Source organism: Poecilia reticulata, chromosome 8 (genome assembly GCF_904066995.2).
Source record: "Poecilia reticulata chromosome 8, P_reticulata-male-v2, whole genome shotgun sequence".
Classification (NCBI taxonomy): domain Eukaryota; kingdom Metazoa; phylum Chordata; class Actinopteri; order Cyprinodontiformes; family Poeciliidae; genus Poecilia; species Poecilia reticulata.
In genome coordinates, this window is record NC_088837.1 from 8,324,585 (window position 1) to 8,344,317 (window position 19,733).

Genomic DNA, 19,733 nt, shown 5'->3' on the forward strand with positions numbered 1-19,733 from the left:
ACAGCAAGATGGATTAAAATTTATACACAAATCAAGAGAAATATTACTTTAGTACAATAAAATGTCAGCAGATACTCATTTACAGTTGTTAGTGCCACATGGCAACAATAAGGGGCGTTTATATTTTTGTTCAGCATGCATGTTTGTGACAGAAAGGCTAAGGCCCTTGAGGAGGACTTGAAGATTTCTATTTCCACGTCTGTTCTCTCCACCATCCGCCGTTTCTCCGGCGTCGCCTCGTCGTTCTCTCCTCCCCCATCTTCCGCTCTAAACTTATACGCCCCACTTCTCGGAGACAGCAAACTTTCATTCAGAACTCGTCTGATTTAAAAAAAAAAATATATATATATATATATATATATATATATATATATATATATATATATATATATATATATATATATATATATAAAAACTTTTGACCTTCGGTTAATTAGGCAAGATGTGCAAAGGATACTTAAAAGCAAGTCAGGAGGGAGGGTGAGGATTAGCTGATTCGCGGCTCGTACATTAAGTCACGGCGGCGCGTGTTTGTGTGCCATCTTAAGTGTGCGGGTGGATGTATCCTTGACATAACTCCTGATGCGCTTTGCCAAGGATTTTAAGTAAATCAAGGCTGAGAGGTTTGGACTGAGTAAAATACACCAAGGGAATCTGAGCTGTGGGCTTACAGGGAGAGAAAAACAAAACAAAAAAAAAAAACAAAATGTAGAAGGACTCTCTAGAGGAAGTTGAAGAAAAACTGGGCAAACAAACAGTGGAAACGGGAGAGATACAAGGAATGCTTTTTGCTAAGCTATGCTAAATTAAAATGGAAACATTCCAAGGCCTTCTTGTTCGTTAAACAAGAACCTCGTACTGTAATTCTGCATATCTCCTGAAGGCTATTCTCTACCGTCTGCTGCAGTGTTCTCATGACTCTTTTCCTGTATTTTCATGACTTCCTCCCCACCTGTCTGGACTCTTTCCTATCCGCTTCCCTTTCTACCAGCCCTCAAGCAACTCCTTTTCCCCGTAGTTATTCCCCTGCTCCTTAATCCTCCTCCCTTCCCCGCGATAATTCCTCTCCCGTTTCCCCTCTTTGCTTCTTTCTGTCAAAATCTCTCTCTCTCTCGTTCCCTCCCTCTCTTTGGCAGACGCTGTCCTCTTCTCTCCTCCCCTCCTCTCCCTTCCTACCTTCTTCTTCTCTTCTCCTCACTGCTTTTCCCATCGCCTCCTTTCCATCCATCCATCTTTCACTCGTTTTTTTTTTTTTTCCTTTCCTTCTAAATCAGTCCTAATAGCCCGCAGTGCCGCACATGCTCCAGACGTGCTTGCAGAGGTACTGGCACATTCATTACGCAGAGGCACAAAACACGCATCGCACGTGGATGCAGGAGCACGCGCGCGCTCACGCACGCGCTCACGCACGCACCGCGTTGACCTGACGCTCAGTCAGCACCGATGTTCTTATATGTCAAACTGACAGTCGCATACGGGAGAGATGTAACATTAAAGGGAGAAAAGGGGGGGAAATGGAGACGCACTGCAACAAACGGACTGGAATGTGGGACGAACGAAAAGTAAAAGGAGACGAACAAGATGCTGTGAGGAGAAAATGGTTCATGGATTGAATCTATAATCAAACACTGAACAGCAGGGGCGGAACAGCGAGCTAACAAGACGATACGCATTGCTGAGTTTATGGGGTTTTTTTCTCCACAAAATATATAAATGTTTCACACATCCGAGTTCAAAAGAGTAATTAATAGGGGGTTTTTTTCCCCCCAAAAAAAATCTGTCTACTTCTAAAAATACTCAGTTCTGTGTTCTCCACCATGAAATGAAACATTTTACTAATATTTTTTTTTTGATAAACTAAGAATCTGATAAATGTTTGCGTGAATTACCCCGTTGAGTTTAGCGCTGACGGGCAGCTCCAAAGCAGATGCTAGCTTCAGTGTTGTTAGCGGCTAACGGCTAGCTTGTAGCTTCGATCGACATACTGCGCAGCCTTTTGTTTCGCTGCAGCAAAACAAGGGAGCTCCAGGACTTCTTCCTTTCTAAATCAAGTCTATGTATTAAATCTTTCTTGTTTTTTATTTTCATTTTATTACTCTTAACAAGAATTGGATCTGAAGACCAAAAACTAGCATCTTGAAGCTTTTGTCCTCAAGATTCGGTGTGAGGTGTGGAGTTTTAAGGTTCAGGCAATTGAAACGTTTGATTTTGAACAAGAGAGGACAAAATTGAACCAATAGGATATAAACTGTAGTGGTATCGGCTAACCGTTAGCCTGTCAAAGTCTTCTCAAAGTGCTTACAGGTGATCTTGCATCTCGTCTCGGTTCTAGGTCACCCTGTAGCTATTTCATGCCCACACAGGGAACCTTGGCTTTTCTTACTTTGCAACATATTTTACATGTTTACTAAATTTCTGTTTCCCTTTTGGCTAGACATTGAGATAAATAAACTAATAGTAACAATGGAACAAACAAAGGTAGTTTATAAGAACATGTGCGTCCTTGTTGACTCCAGAAACAATCAGATGAACTCAGGGGCCACAGCTGGTATTTCACTTTTTGAAGATATTGTAAAGAGTCAACTAACTATGAACTGTCTGAAAGTTAGGTGTGATTTGATGCAAGGCCAGTAACATTTTCTATGGGAAAACGTCTTCCCCCCCCCCACTTGGTTTCCCCAAATGCTGCCAGATAAAACTGAAAACGGTGGAGGCTTCGTCAACATAATCCTTTCCTCTTCTACTTCAAACCATCGCATTCAAACAGAATGTTAGGCTTTTTAAGAAAAATCTTCCATTTTGATGGAAAAAATGTCAATATTTTAAAATTTCATGATCTCTTTCCAGCTCTAATGCAACTAAGCAGCAAAATAAAAAATAAAAAATCTGAGAAAAGGAGGTGCCTGTGACATATAATGAGTGAGAGAGGAAGAGAGTGAAAAGGGAGAGTCAACAAGCCAGAGAGAGGCTCATTTATGCACAAAAGGCACTTGCTTGTGCGAGTGCAAGAGAAAGAGAGAGAGAGAGAGAGAGAGAGAGAGAGAGAGAGAGAGACACCATGAGGGAGGGCAGGAGTGCGCCAGAGAGGGAGGAGTGACTCGGAAACGGGGAGGCGGGAGAGAAACGGAGCGATTGCGTGAGATACTGACAGCCAGTCCTGCCACGGAACGGGAGAAGCGGCGGCGGGAGATCGAGCTTCACCGGCGGACGGGACAGACGCTCCGAGCGGACCGAGGATTTAAGGGGAATTAACACGCCGACGAGGAAGCGACGACAAAGGGAGAGAGGATGGAATAAAGCAACAAAAAAAAAAAAAATAATTTGCTTCTGTGAGAGCCTCACACTTCTGTTTGGAGCATCCCACAAGCAGAGCACCAGTGGAAAACACATACATATGATATATATATAAAATTCCTATACATATATATCAAATTATGCCTGTTTTCAAAGAAGCTGCAGCTGGACAACGACCGAATTGACATCAAAAAGCTTCAAAAAAAAAAAAAAAAAGGGAGATAATATGCAGCGTTTTGCTTAAAAACTGTTGCATATTAAACCTTTGTTGTTGTTTTTTTCTCTGTTTTTTTTTTTCCAATCGGGGGGGGGGAAAAAGGAGGGAAAAATAGAACAATTTTAAAACTGGAAACTCGGATGCGAGATTGTCTCAAAAGCGCTTTTGCTGTGCCGTGTCCTGCATTTCCATATGGGCTTCTTTTGAAAACGGGACTTTTATTTATTGATTTATTTATTTATTTTTGCTCTGCCCTTGGTGCCACGCTGCCGTTAGGCTGTCGCATCTCCACTAGTCTCTGTCGTCCTCGCGGGCCGGGCTATAGCTTTGTTCCAGCAAGGGGTCCAGCCAGCGCTCCGCTGAAAGTGCAGGGGGCAGTCCGCGGGATCCCTGACCCCACGGTGATATTTCCTCCAGCAGCCGCACAAAACAAAACCAAACCAAACCAAACAACAACAAAAAAGAAGGAAAAAAAAAAAAGTCTTCCCAGGTCTTAGGAGGAAAGGGAAGCCTGAGAGAAGAGACGGAGAGAGAGGTGGAAACATCAAAGGAAAGATGCGATGGAGGGAAGATTAGGATAAGAGCATGTAATGAAAATAAAAGGTGGAAGGGGAGGTAAAACAAAACCACTGAAGAAGAAGAAGAAGCCACGATCCACTGCGAAATGGGTGAATAATTTTAACCCGTTCATCTTTTCTTCCGTTCATGGAGCAGATCCAAGACGACAAAATAATAGCTTCAGTACAAGAGCCCCTCTTACTCTCTTCCCCTACTCTCATCACCTGCACACTCGCAGGACAGAGCTGAGTCGGCAGAAAGCCAAGAGTCCCGGGTCTGTCAGAGACCCCCGGATCCGAGGACAGGAGGGCGTTCAGGGGAGCAGCAGCAGCAGCAGGAGCTCTGTGCGCGGCCGGCGCCAAAAGCCATTGGACTCCTGTGTGTGTGTGTCTGTGTGTGTGTGTGTGTGTGTGTGTGTGTGCGCGCCACTTAAAAAGCTCCAGACTGATACTGTCAGCGTCCTGTCATCAGGGAGTTGAGCTCTTTTTGTGGATGTGTGGATGTGCACGAGTGAGAGATAACGAGCCTCAGGTGCACGTTCTGGACGGCGATCACCACAGGATCCGAGCCTGGACCGATCCGCCGAAGACACTCCACAGCTGCTGATACCTGTTGGGCTCTGTGGCTGAAAATAGAAAAGCAGCAGATCAGTTCATAATAAAGACGTCAGCGGCCGAGAGAGCGGGAGCGAAGCGGGGGTGAGGGTGGGGGGGGGGGGGGGGAGGAGAGCAACATCTACCGAAGTGGACTACATTGGCGCCAAAAACATGGCCACTGCGAAAATAAAAAAGCTCCCTTTCAACTGTGACATTGAGAGAAGCAGGATGATAGACGCAAGTTAAGATCTGTGGTGGAGTTATTTCATTTTTTTTATTTTTATTTTCTGGACGCCTGAACCGATTTGACTTCAGTGCTGAGGTGTCACCCACTCAGGGATATGAGTCTGTCTTTGGAGTGAAAGCCCTTCCATGTGGAAAGCTTCGCTAGCTGCAAGTTTGGATTTGCTTTGCTCGCCAGCACTGCTGGGAACCTACAGTTCTCACGTTTCACGGATTATTCATCCACTCTGTGGGGGGGAGTTCATTGCTGAAAATGCCAGGGGGGAGTTCATTCGTAGGTAACACGTCCTCCTAAATTGGATCCTCCTCCCCGAGGGTTTGGATTTGTCTACAACCGCCTCTGCTGTCTGCTGGAGACTTGAATGGCTTTGTAAAAGGTGATTTCTGTGGTGTTTTTATTTTTTATTAACTTTGGTAAATAAACATGCCGACAAGCTCAATGAAATGTCACAGATACACTGTCGGCCAGTCAACGTAAGCCTGTGTCTACGGGGGTATTGATAAGTGCCAAAACATTAATAAGACACAAGTTTAAGTTCTGTGAACAAACTAAATTCAGCTCAGTTCGTCTTTATAGGTCCAATTTTTGGTGATATCGAATTCATTCAGAAATGACGTAACTTCAACTTTAGTTCGTCTCAGTCTGTTCCAACTAACTCAGACTCAATGCACTTGATTTTAGATCTGCATCCATTTGAAATTTGTGGCTGATTTCTGATGCCGTTTCACCTGCAAACACCCATTTGATTCTGATTCTGATTTCCGAAGCACGAGCAGGGATTTTGTTCAGCCTTTAGTGGACGGGCTTTAATTATTTACTAAAAGAGCAGAGGTGATGTCACACTGTGTGCAAAAGAACAAAGTTGCTATTTTAAAACACAGGATAGAGTTCATATTTTAAGCGTGTTTTTTTTCACCTTACCCTTGCAATTAGGAGAATTAAACACAGAAATCGCAAATGGGAACAAATGTTTCTGGGTTTATTTCTAAGACTATTTTGACTCGTATTTAACTTTATAACAGCCAGATGTGTAATGTTCAAAAGGATGAAACAAAGCACTTTTGCTGTAGTACGCTTGTTCAATGCGCTTAAGCGCTGTGGAAAATAAATAATTTTCACATCTGGAAGACATGACAACCACAATTGCAAAAGTACAAAATGGCATAATGGGGAAAAAACAAACAACAAAAAAAAACAGCACTGTTTCCTGTTAAATAGCATACCACGTTTTTGATTAATCTCTTACTAGTAGCAGCTAAATTGAGCCTCTTCAGAAATCCACAAAAACGAGCCTGTCACCATCCTGCCCACTGATTTTTCACCAATCAAGCTGGCTATGCCCTTCACCATGTTGGCTTTCAAAAATAAAGGCGACCTCACCGTACCAAAAGAAACATCGACTCAGCAGATTCGCACAAAAACAATATTTTGCACATCTTCCATTCCCAAATTGCTACCTTAAACATAAGTAGTTGTAATGGTTTTTTTAAGAATACAAATGGAGACAAATGTTTGTGCTGCAAAGATTACACCAAATTACATACATAGCATCTTCAATAGTTATGTAAATAGGTATTTAATGTGCAACTTTGAGCAAAGAGCCATGGTTAGGCATAACTCAGACTGCGAGCTGCTAGCAAAGTACTTCCAATGTAATCATTGTATGCTTAGAATATGCACCAATTGGTATTAATACTGCATATCAGACCTCAATTGACTTGGAACAATTTAGCAACAACAGTTTACAAGAGCTTACATGTTTTGAGAAGATGGTTGAATTTTCTTTCCTCAACACCGACTTCCACACCAAAGAGTGTTGAGCTTAGCACAACCTGGTAGGGTTTAGATCTGGCGCACTCACAGGTTGGTTGGAAGAAGATCAAATGCATTGGGTTATGTTTATCCAGTCACTATCCCATCACTCGTTTTAGTTAATAAATGTCATACGAAGTGATGTAAAGAACTTTAAGACTGACTTAAATCGGTGTAATCATTTTCTCGTTCATGTAATACTCTGTTCTGATTATGCACAATGCATTGATTGTCAAAATACTGAAATGTCTTCTCTTTAAAAAGAGATATTTAATTGTCTTTTGTTGTTTGTTCGACTGCAGGAACTTTTTGGTCTTCTGTTACTGGTCACCCGTCCGAACTGAGACGCTGCAGGACTTTGGAGTGAGTCCATCATGGCCGCTCCAATGTTTTTGCTCATGTTGAACTTTTCACTGGCCATGTTACTGGGCCTGACCACCCTGAGTGGACTGAGCTCATGCCCGTCGGGACAAGTTTCAGCGCAGGTCTCTTCCAACAACCAGAGCACAGATTCGTCTGTGTTACCAGAGGCGGCACTGGCAACACCGACGCCGGACCCAGAGCTACAGACGGACTCAACCGGCGGGAACCGCTGCTGGGGGTACTACGACGTCATGGGCCAGTGGGACCCACCATTTAACTGCAACGCAGGCATCTACCTGTTCTGTTGCGGCTCCTGCTTCTACCGGTTCTGCTGCCAGTTCAGAGTCCACAGTTTGGACCAGACCTCCTGTTCCAACTACGACACACCCGTGTGGGCAAACACCGGGAAACCGGGGCTGCCCGTCACAGAGGTCCACCAGGAACCCGATCGGGATCGGACCCACATGATCGTTTACATTATCTGTGGGGTGGTGGCCATCATGGTGCTGGTGGGGATATTCACAAAACTCGGACTGGAGAAGAGTCAGGGAGGTCAAACGGACATGACAAACTCAAGGTAAGACCGGAAAACGAAGGGTGGATGATTGAATTTAGGAATAATATTCGGCAGATGTATGTTCAAGCAGCAAGTTACTGCAAAGGCAATTGATGAGAGTCCTCTGGTTCAGTTTCTTTAGAACATCATTGGCAAAAATACTAGTTTTTGGAGAGATTTTTAGGCGGATCAGAGTTTTTTTAGTCCGTTTTGGAATTAAAATTTGCATTCACACTGCCCAAATCAATCGGACTTTCTCGACGAATGAATTAAGAGTCTGATTCAAGAGGACTAAACAGTGCTGGTGTGAATACACCCTTAATCACATATGAATCCAAAATCCAAACAAACACCAACGGCAAGATTCAATTCATACCTGATGAGTGAGCTATTTCAAAGCAGTGGTGCTACTGAGCAAATAATGAGAAATGGCTCAGACGCCAATGTCATTTCATGCTCTGCATTTCTTTAATCAGGTGTCAAAACGGCAAAAGCATATGGGCTCTACCGAAATTAAAAAGTGTGACACGAGAACTGATTGTCAGAACCTTAATATGACATCGTCAAACACAAAGTTTTAAGGCTGAGGCTGGTAAATTTCTGCCAACCGGATACAATCGCAGAAGCGCGCAGGGAGACCCAGAGACATTCAGTTCGGCAAAACGATGATTTCAGCACAGAAGTGAACTAATGGCGAGGGGAGGCGCTTCGGGAATTGCGGCACACGGCTCGCTGCGGTTCGTCTGTACTGGTGGTGCAGTTTCACATTGACGGCTGATTGATTGCTGTGACACAACTATGACTGTGGCAACGCGTGGGCTCCAGAGAGCAATGAGCAAAGTGAGGGTGGTTTTTAGGAAGGGTGGAATATCGAGCTGATCTGACTGGAAAGCAGCCAGTGGCTACTGCAGAGAGCAGGAGAGAGCGTGTTTGTTTGTGTGAGAGCGAGACAAAAGCCCGAAAGAGGAAAACGCAGAGGAAAAGTAAGGCACGCTAGGTGTGACTGGGCGTGACCGGTCAGCTGACCAAGCCAGCTGGACGGAGACGGACGTTTTGATGTTGATGGTGACTCAACATCAAAACGTCACATTGCAGCTACAAACTATGATGTATTTGGATTTTATGTGTTAGATCAACTCAAAGTTGTACATAAGTAAAATGATAAAAAGTATATATCCATGCGAGTTTTGCTGCAACCATGTCTGCCAGTCCTTTGGGTTATGGCTGCTCCAGCCAGTCTAGCGACTGAAATTTCAGTAAATTCTTTGAAAAATGTCTCAAGTTCATGCAGGCTGGACAAGAGAGTATGTGAACATCAATCTTCAAGTCTCTCCTGAATAGTTGGATTTAGTTCTGAACTTTAACTGGACCTCCCTAGCAAAGGAATGTGCTTCAATCTAATCCTTTTTTGTAGCCCTGGCTGTATGTTGAGTGTTGTTGTCCTGCTGGAAGAAAAAAACCTTCAACCAAACGACTCTCGTTTGCATTCTACGCATTTTCAGCCTCCAACTAGTTTTCTTCCTACACTGCCATGTTATTAGTGCAACTCATATTTCCATCTTTGTCATTCTTGCTCTTCGTAAAAGGAGTGTCCAACTATTATTTGTTGACAGATTCTCCTACCTCTTGGCTTCTTCTTTGAATAACTTGGTGTGACTTTGGCAATGGATTTTATTTAGATGTATTCCAGCAGAGGGGCTAAAAAAATTTACTATATTTTGTAAAAATTTGTCCTACATCTGGATATCACTGTGGTGTATGTCTTATAAATACAAACCAGAATTAATATATATTTTAAACAAAAACTAAAAAAATAAGTAAATGTACAAGCTTTGGCTATCTTTTGGTCAATACTGTGTAAATACAGGTTTGAATTGACATAGCGAATGTGCTCCTATTTTTGTTTTTATATTTTTACTCTAAAATGGGACAAGGGTCGCTGAGGGACTAATAGGCACAAAGGGGGAGAGATGAGAAAAATAAACCCATTATTAGAAAGAGTAAGGCAGAGAGAACAGAGGGCTGAAAGGAAGTGACACACGAGACAAGCTCATTTTACAACCCAGTGGACAACCACTGCTGTTTATTTTATATCTGCCAAAATGTGTGCGTGTGAGATATAGAGATGGAGAGAATGACACGAGTGCTAACCACTTTAACGATGCAGAGGCTCTGTTGGAGTGTAAAGAAGTGACAGAAGGACAAAAGGAGATAGTCATCCAAGATAGTTGAAGGTTTTGGTAAACATGGGCTCGGCTTGTGTCGCTCAGTTAATTTTCCACTGAGAGGAATCCTGGGTGGCATTTTACTCTTTCCCTAACAAAGTCTGTCTTGGCAAGCCTTGAAAATGGTGAAAATTTTGTCTTAAATCCAAGAGACTGCCTCCAAACAAGTGGTTAGTAATCCACTTGCCTTTGTAGCCCTCAGGGTGGCAATGGAACAGGTGTGCTACAAACAGGGTACCGTATTTTCCGCACTATAAGGCGCACCTAAAAACCTTCAATTTCCTCAAAAGCTGACAGTGCGCCTTATAATCCGGTGCGCCTTATATATGGACTAATATTGAGCCACAACAGGTCTAGCAACTACGGTAAGCAGCCGCCGACTTCATTTTCGCCCGTAGAAGAAGAAGCGTGCGGTGCATGCTGGGATAGTTGTCAGAATGCTGGTTGGTAATCTATTAATAAAGTTTGACCACGCCGACCGGAGTCGGACTGTTTTGCTGATATTCACTTTAGTGCAGCTCCATCTAGTGGATGCGTAACGTAACTCCAGCCTCTACTGTAACGTCTATTCTATGCGCCTTATAATGCCCTATATATGAAAAAAGTTTTAAAATAGGCCATTCATTGAAGGTGCGCCTTATAATGCGGAAAAAACTGTAAGTGTTATTTATTCACTTCCTGGCAATTTTTTATCTGAATGTAATTCAAGTTCAGTGAAGTGTGTCGATGTTTCCATTAACGTGGGAAAACGAGCTAGCAGGACTGAGCTCCAGAGGACATAAATAAAGACGTCTGGACTCTAAAGTCTTGCAGGCAGTTGCCAAATCAGACAGTTTATTAAATAACAATCATTAGATCAACAGACAGGAATTATGCCATGCCACTTCTTTAGTGCTACCAACTCTCCATAAATGTTTCAGGGTCTTATTTGTCGGAAAATAAGTGAATTATTTGCTGAATCGAATACAATCAAAAGAAAACGCAGATTAGGAAGTCGAAGAACTTTTGGACAATTCGACTCGATTGGCTGGGATTCGCAAAGTAGCCAATCAAGGAGTGCCATTTATTTTCCTCTAAACGTTTTGACTAAGAGAAAGTCCTCTTCTGTCAGGATCATAACATAGGTGAGTTTAGGCTGAAATGTGTGTTCCTGTATGCACATCTAACCCCAAAGCATCAACAGGTGGTAGCACCAATGAATGTTTTGGGTAGGCAGTCACCATAAGCATCTTAGCTGCTCATCTAAGCATGCACATTATGTACACTTTTCTATGCATTCTTTCTATTGTTCTTTCTATTGTTTACTGCTTTGCTTTTCTTTCTCTCTCAAGCTTTAGGTATGTCATATAACAATAACTCTTTCAACAACAAAAATATTATGCATCTTCTCACTGAATTACAGTTTTGCGCATATTTATGTATGTACAGGAACATTCCCGAGGCTTTGAGAGAGAAAACAAGTAGAACCATGGTGACGGATAGCTTGCAAATCATAATAGTCATAATATAAAATCACAAATAGACATTTGCAGGTGTCAGAGTTTCTTTTCTGACCGAGTTAAGACCCTTTTGTGGCGCTGCACTGGGGCGACTAGGACATATGGAGTGATTATATACCACCAGGCCCAATACAGGGACTACAGGCTTCTTCAGGGTGGAATTACCAAAACCAGATTGTGTTGTTGATCAAATGACGCCGAACAGATGTGTAGCCACTCTTTGGGAATTTTTGGTGACGGGATTATGAAACAAGCCCTTTAACAGAATCTTGGCTTTAGGGGAACAAACAACACAAGGCTGAGGGACGGGGCGCAGGCTGCCCGTCGGCTTACGCCGCAGCCAAAACAAATGACCTTGAGACGCAAGTCAGCAGCGTGACCATCAAACTAGACCGTTTCTAGGGAGAGAAAATGTTGTGGTTTATCCTGGGTTTTGATAGTTTGCACCCCTGTCAGTGTAAAACCAGCTTTACAGAACTTCCTCATGTTATAATTCAGTTATAGTTATCCCAAATATTCCCTTTCTTATGGTTTACCTTTAATAATTAGCCCTCCAAACCTTTTTTTTCTTTGTGTGTGGGCTAATTGAACGCTGTCTATTGCAACCTTCTCCATCCAGTCTACATGTATCATTAGAAGGAGTTAATCTTTTAGGACTACATAACGTGTTGTCAGTAAAATCAACTATATTTCTAAGGTGAGTTTGACAAATGTCGTCCTCCGATTTGGACACTAGCATTATTGTTACAAGTAAAACTTAAACTGATTGTGTTTAAACTGCTTTAATTAAGTGCAAATAACATATAACACAACTAAGTCACAGTTTTTAGGCATGAAGTGTTTTAGAGGCACATTTGTTTGAGACATTCACGTTCAAAGTCAGAATACTGATAAGAACCGGAGTAAAAGTTTAATCCATCTAGTGTTTTTAAGTCATGTTTCATCACAGCTGTCCCTTTTTTGCTGTGGAGAATTACAGACATTTTAATCCTGCCCCAGAGGGCTTTTAAATTCCTGGATGAGGTACCGGTCTCTTAGGTCTTCAAGCCACAAACTTTTGACTGAAGTCTTCTTCATCGCTAGAGCAGCTGGCATATAATTTGAGCTCACTTTTATGCTGAAGACTTTTGGCATCGTTATCTTCTTCTTGGATGGCCAAGAAGTTCTGCAACAATGCAGAACTCAAGAATGCATTAATTCTTGAGTTCTGCGTCTCTATTATGACATATTTTGGTATCCATTTGTTTCATTTTTGTTTCTTTTGCTCTGCAGACCACAAAACCCTTTTAAATTTAAAACTAATTGAACTTTAAATGTGTTTGCACCTACAAAGCAGACAAACGTGAATAAATTAATTTCACCAAGACGTTTAATCATCCCATGTAGGACACAAAAGGTTAATGAATGGTTTTCAGGTTTTTCTTTCAAGGCAACCATCTTAGGTAGAGGAAGGATCTGTTTTTTTTTTTTTTTTTATGTTTTGGCAAATCAGGTAACCACTTAAGCCCTAAATGAATGTAATAAATTGAAATGTGCTCTTACACACACCTACACACACACCTTCAGACATCGTCTTCAGCAGCGCGCATTCACTTTACAAGCCAAATACCACTTATCATAAATAATTTCGCTAAGGAGCGACGTGTTCAAGGGCACACGCGATTAAATGTCCCACCTGGGACCTAAACAACCCATCCGTCAGCCGTTTTATTTCTTTAGTGCATTGTGTTTCATCAGCAGTGCTTTCTACTTGCTTTATTGTTCAGATGCAGAGGTACTTTTCATCATCGCCTGTGACAGCCGTTTGGAGTGAAGAGATAAACAAGCGCAGAGAGCTTGGCTTTCTCGTGACGCACTTTGAACGGCGGCCTGGCGGAATTAGCATTTTGGAGTGAGCTTTGTTTTATTATTACGTCTGTGTGGGTGGATGGAGGTCATACGTTACGCTGTGACACTTGACGACAATGTTGTCACTATCACTTACAGCAGGAGTAAAGATTTAAAGATGCATTGTGATAAATAGATGTTCTATCCTTTTTGAAGGCTTTCACAACTTTTACATTAACATTTCTAAGCAAAGTTGTAAAAGTTCACTTGCATTTAAAAAAGTATTTTCATGTGTGTGATTCTTTCCAACTGCATAACCTTCTTACTACCATACCGTCCACACATTGTTGCATATCTGCCTATTGTTTCAATAGAGGCAAAAGATGAGCTAATGCTCTAGCATTGGGTTTTTATACATAAACTTTACCGCACATAACTTAAGCTCCAGCTAAATTTGGATTGCTCAGTTTTTTTGTAACATGCCTAAAAATTCTATGAAATATTTCCTGCTTCTTGTCAATGTTTAAGACTACTGTCAAAATGTCAATCTCATGCTATACTACGCAGACACTTTGTCTACACCTCTGAAGCTGACCTTATCAGGGCAAGCCAGGAAACAGGGAAATTGTTTCCCCTTTTTATGACCACTTGAGGGCGCTCAAGGACTCTGTGTAGACCATTAAACTTTCATCCCCAGATTTTAGACAAGAAAAAAACTAAAACGTAAAATGAAACGTGGTAAAGGCAAAATATGTCAGTTCTGTTGACTCAAAATTTTAGTCCATATTCCTTAGATATGGCAAGTCAAATTTAAAAATTTTTTTTTTGCAACAACCACACTGTGTGCATAATATACACAAAATGTGTTTTGTAAATATTCCAACATGCATAAAAAACCAAACATAATCTGCTTTAGGTAAAATACTACAATGCCCAAAACTCCTTAAAAAGAGTTAAAAGTTCTTCAGCATTGGGAGACTAAACAGAAAATGTGTTTATTTTTTTATTAGCTGGATGTCAAGCATCTGAATTAACTTTTACAAAATACTTGAATTAGCATAGCAATGACAAAGTCAAAAAGTTTGAACTACTTTTAATACTGCTGCCAGTTTTAACGTTCTGTGAAGTACTGGAATATTGTCACGTAGGTTTTAAACCAAAGTTTAAAATTCTATTCCAGACATTTTTATTCATATGTCGAGTTGTGATTGTAACTCCAATCCAGGGGGAATGAATAATGTTATAATTGAATTATTCCTGTTATATTTGTCTTGCGTCAAATTATTATTGTAGCATTTGCAATCATATTCAATCATGTCGAATATTACTTAAAAGGTCATTAATTTCAGTAAACGAATGCACAAAGTTACACGTAACGGAGATTAATAACTACACACAGCCTGATGCTTTCAAGCCTTTATTGTTGTTAATTATGATGACTTTCATCAAACGGCTAATGAAAACATGGCATTTAAGACAATACTACATCAGACCAACAGCAAAAATAATTTCATACTGAAATATGGTGCTAATGAAAAATGTTTAATACCGACATTTTTTTTTCTTAGTACAAGTTGAACTGGTCAAACAGGCTTTTTTTCCCCCCCAGTCTTTAAGGAGTTTGTCTGTAGCCAGTTATTATTCATTAGCCTAGCATAAAGACAACATTAATTTTTATTTTTTCTTCATCTGGGTTGGGCAGAATTTAGAGATTGACCACAAAGTACTTTCTTAGCGTACATTCGTGTGCCTACACACTCCCAGTGCTGACGCATTCACACACTGATCGGTAGAAAACGGGCAGCGCCTGATGCGGGCAGCTGGATTCAAACTCACAACCTCCTGATTTCAGGAATAATACGCCACCAAATGAGCGACAGCTGCCCCCTCTTTCGTTCTCCACATTCAGAACAACCATTTCAGATTGCCAATTATTTCCCTTTTCATTTCTTGGCAGGGCCTTTCTGTCCACTCCTAACGGGGTCTCATGAATTAAACATGGCAAAAATCAAGCTGAACAAATCCACAATAAACGGCCAGACTTGTATAAAAAAAAAAAAAAAAACATTACAGAACTTTTCACAGGAATGCTGGCAGTAATGGGGACATTGAAAGTATTGAACTGTATGGAAAAGGGCAACAGGTTTTTAAAATACATGGAATAAATTCATATAGCAAGTAATACAAATAAGGAAATCTACTTAAGGGAGATAAGAATACAATGAAGATTCAGGAGAGCAATGTCAATAATTTATATTTGTGTGCTTTACATTATTACTTCATCTAAATGTGAAAACTTGTCCATTCCTTGTATGACAAAAATCTTTGTTGCTTTGCAAAATGAATCTTTCTCCTGAAACATATAAAATATAATGTGCTGTGTAAAATATGTCGTGTTAGCATGAATATTGCTCACAGGAGCATTTCTACGTTATTTTTACCGCTGGAAGCACTGCACATATCTTTCATCTTCATCCTCTTACAATTCAACTTACGACCCTTTCTCTCATCACCCTTTGCTCGCTAAAACAGCTGTAAAATCATCATTAAAAAAAGAAAAAATTGTGTTTTCAGTCTTCTTTTTCCAATATTTAAATTTTTCTTTAAAAAAAAAAGTTCAAGAAAATGCCATTTAAAACCCCTTAGCCTGCCTGCATGCCGTTTTTCAATTCTACTTTCCAGGGTTGAGGGTTAAGGGGTTAACATGTAAAAAAAGAAAATCGCTACACTTCCTTTTATGCTATCAGATTATTGACATCACACAGTTGAATAAAATGCCATTACTCCGTAACGGTGGGTTTATTTCTGAGCTGCTGAGAGCAAACTTGTCATTTTTGCCTTTAACTTGGAGACTCTGAAGGAGTTTCCTTTTTGGGAGGGAAAGGAAGCAAAGAGAATACATCCCCATTTATCATGCTCAATGTACTTTGCTAACTTGTTTTTAGAGTGTACTCACTTTATTGGCGCACTCTAGTTTCAGAGGCTCTTTGGTATATTTGGCCGTTTACGTGAACATAAACTCTGGTAACATGTCGTCCAAAACACGGGCTCCATTTTCACTCCACTGATCCTGCTAATGGTCTTGTCCCAGCGTAGACTGATGCTTGTTCCAAGTCTTTCTGACAGGAAATCAACTGCTTTCATAGCTGTTGGCTGGAGCGCACAATAGCGAGCATTACATCTATCTGTCTGTCTGTCTATCTGTCTGTCTGTTCTCATTCTATGTTTTCTGTACTTTATTAATCCGTCTAAACCCTCGCTTTCAACGTACATCCAGCTTTAATTAACCAAAATATTGAATGACACCAAAATGAATGATTTAATTTTTTTTGAGTTTAAAAAGTGGACAACTGGAATATATAATTGAGTTTTAAAATGTAGTTTTAAAAAGAATAAAATGACCAGATATTTCTATTTTGCACTCTCTCAATTTAAGCGTTGTCAATAAAAAGGATTTTCTAATTATCCTGGAGTTTCTACCTAATCGTTATTTTAGTCTTTTTGCAGATTTGAGAGGTTATTTTTGAATGACGTTACATCATTAAATCACGATTACTGACTTCAGTTCTGCTCCGTTCTCATCTCCCTGCAGCGCCCCGACTGGGATTTTAATAGATTTTGTATCAATTTCAAGATATTTTATTCTTGATTTTTTTCTTCTTTTTTTTTTTTTTCAAATCTCCATCTGCTGCGTCTCCTGTCTGAGAGAGAGCTCCGTAACAATCACCTCCCAGCTGTTATTTCCAAACGGGAACATTTCGACTTCGGCCCAGATCATATTTGCTCTTCTCAATTGGTGCGGATACTAATAACGACTCCCGAGCCAATGCGTTTAAGCTCCGGCGTTGTCTCCAAAGAGAGACGAGACAAAGAGGAGCCAGATGAGCGGAGACGAGGGGAAACCGAGAGGAACGGGATGATGAGGAACTCGCTTTAGTTTGGTTTTCTCTTTCATCTTCCACCCGTCGTCTTCTTCGTGTTCAGTTTGCTTTTCATATTCCCACGCCTGCGCTTGTTGCACTCCCTGTGGGCCTCCCGTTGTGTTGATCTCATTCCTTTTCCCCACTCAGATTTCTCCTCTGTTCTTCCACGCGGCCCGATTTCTTATCTCGCTGTACTTTATGAATAAAAACCTTCTGAAAAAAAAAAAACTTAAATCAAAAGGAAGTCCCGCTGACCCTATTATTTATTAGCCCAAAGCACTTAAGCACAATAAAAACACTTAAAAGTTGTTGCGACAACCCACTAAGTTCAAGGCTGGTATTTAAATAATTCCTTTGCCTTTACTTGGAAAGCACGGTGATTCATCTTTTTCTCCCTAGCAGAGGAGAAAACATGGTGCATTAAGGAAAAACAAGGATATTTTATACATGTTTCCAGCAGAGCCTTTTTGTGATTCAGTACTTTAAGCAAAACAGAATGTGTTCTTGTAAAGAAAAAAATAGGTTCTCTGCAAATAAGATGAGAATTAGAATAATTAAATATTAATCTTTTTTTTTTGCAGCAATCTGAAAAAAGAAGTTTGCTATCGTTGAAATGACTAAACCTGCTGAGTGCAGCGTTAGAAACAATGGCTTGCCTCAGTCTATTTTTTTTTTATCAAATCAGTTAATTATATATTTGTATAATCAATTATACAATGCATAAGATAATTATATAATTTCTAAGGTAACCATATTCGTCATCAGAGATTGGACGAATCGTTCGAAAATGCTTTGATCAGGAACTTGAAGTGAAAACAGGACAAGACTTTTTTCAGATGCTCCTGAAAGGCAGCTGGTTTTGCAGCAAGTAAACAATACACAAATAAGATGAGAAAAAAAAAACAAGAGGGCAGTCATAGTACAGTTACATAACACAAAGCAATACAAAAAAACAAACAAAAAACGATATTCAAAAGCGCTTAGAATCAAACATGCAATCCAGTTACTTCAGGTTCCACTGCTAATAAGTTCAGATAATGAGCTTTGTTTACCACCAGTTGTGTTATTGCATGTTTCCACTATTTTAGACGGCGAGTTTTTGGCCCTAATGTTGGCGTTGCCACACCAACAGATCAAAGGAACAATAAAACAAGGCATTTTTGTGAAACACCTGTTTATAAAAATATTTATTGTCATTTAGTTCCAAATCATCCTTATTTTGCTTCGTCCGTGGTGTAATAGACACTTCAAATTGTCATTTATTTGTTAAACCGCTCAAAGGAAAATTTAATTTGATCCAATATTTTGCTGAATTATTGGTAATGTACAGGAACACAGACAGCATGTTGAGATTGTTGAACCAGGTATGTAGAGGTGTAAGAAAAACGATTGGTACCAAGTTTTAAAACCTTCTCATGTTCACGGCAGCTCAGGTTGTCAGAACATATCAGGACCTAAAGACAGCACCTGATCGTACACCATGAGATGTACCCTAAACCTAGACTTCTACACTTCTAGGTTTGCGGTACTCTCTATGGACAGAGAAAGTTTGAAAAGAAAAGAACCAAAATTTAAAGCTGGACTGAACTCCCAGACCATGACGGCTTCCTCTGCATGCTGGTTACGTAACGCGGCTGCGGAAAGCGCCGGGCTTACATCATCGACATCACAACTGTATCATTTTCTCATCTGCTAAACTCTGGCTGCCCAAACATCGCTTTTCGCCTCCGGCATTTCAGACTTCAAACTCCTATAAATCACAACCTGAAGCACGGATGTGCCGTACTCAACAACAACAGCAATTGAGAAGTAAATCTAAGAAGCACCAAAATAAGGTAAACGGAGACTTATTCTTCTTACTCTTAAATTTGTGGCCAAACAGATTCACATGCAGCTCACAAAGACAGAAAGGTTGATCATCCAACCAGGGACCTGTTGTTGTTGTTGTTCAGCCTGGCGAACGGCAACGGGATCCAAGAAATACGGCGTTTGCGTCAGAACCAGTCAAGGCCTCCATTAGTGTGAATTTTGCTGTAGACACGCCAAAACGCACATATGCACAGTCATATTTGGCAGCTGTCACCCAATCGATATCGTTCCAATTATACTGATGCTGGTATCAACATTTCAATGTCAGCGTGACGCAACACGAATGCCTGCCAAGAGGAAGCCAGCCACTGCGAGGAAAGAACGAAAGGAAGAGAGAACGAAGGAGGGAAGGGAGGGAGGAAATGAAGGAAAGTTGATGATGGAGTAAGCATAAGAACGATGAGAGGGGAAAAGACTTTGACGGCGTGCCCTTGAGCTGGAGTGAAAACAATATAACATTCCCCGAGGGAGACGGTGAAGTAACACGGAGCCAATTGTAAATGACAGAAGTGAGATTTCTCATTTCTACATGGCAGCCGTGATGGTCAAAATGCAATACGCCTTATCCATCTACTCCTCCCTCTCTCCTGTCATCTCATTTTCAATTCATCACCTCCGTCCCTGCTGCTGCTTCACGCTCCTTCCTTCCTGTGATGCCACCGTCCGTTTCCTCCTCTGCCGTATCCCTCATAAACTCTTCAACATGTCTGCCACCTCTGCCGTTTGACCTAAAGTTGGTGAAATGTAACA

The 19,733-nt window shown here is 40.9% G+C and overlaps 1 protein-coding gene and 1 long non-coding RNA gene across 7 annotated transcripts in view; one reads left to right on the top strand and one right to left on the bottom strand.

Moving 5' to 3' along the window:
• Positions 1 to 4,788: 4,788 nt before the first annotated feature.
• LOC103468563 (protein shisa-8) overlaps positions 4,789 to 19,733 on the top strand; it is an 87,306-nt gene continuing 72,361 nt past the window's right edge. The window contains exons 1-2 of the mRNA XM_008415697.3: positions 4,789 to 5,285; positions 7,024 to 7,661. Of these exons, the coding sequence (XP_008413919.1) occupies positions 7,096 to 7,661 (566 nt within the window). The 5' untranslated portion in view covers positions 4,789 to 5,285; positions 7,024 to 7,095. The remainder of the gene's footprint in view (positions 5,286 to 7,023; positions 7,662 to 19,733) is intronic.
• Positions 14,593 to 19,733, bottom strand: part of LOC103468561 (uncharacterized) — a 67,661-nt gene continuing 62,520 nt past the window's right edge. For 5 of the 6 annotated variants that reach the window (XR_001776881.2, XR_534233.3, XR_014088546.1 and 2 more), the window contains one exon: positions 14,593 to 19,711. This is a non-coding gene — a long non-coding RNA (uncharacterized LOC103468561). The remainder of the gene's footprint in view (positions 19,712 to 19,733) is intronic. The other variant, XR_014088545.1, reaches the window with a different exon arrangement.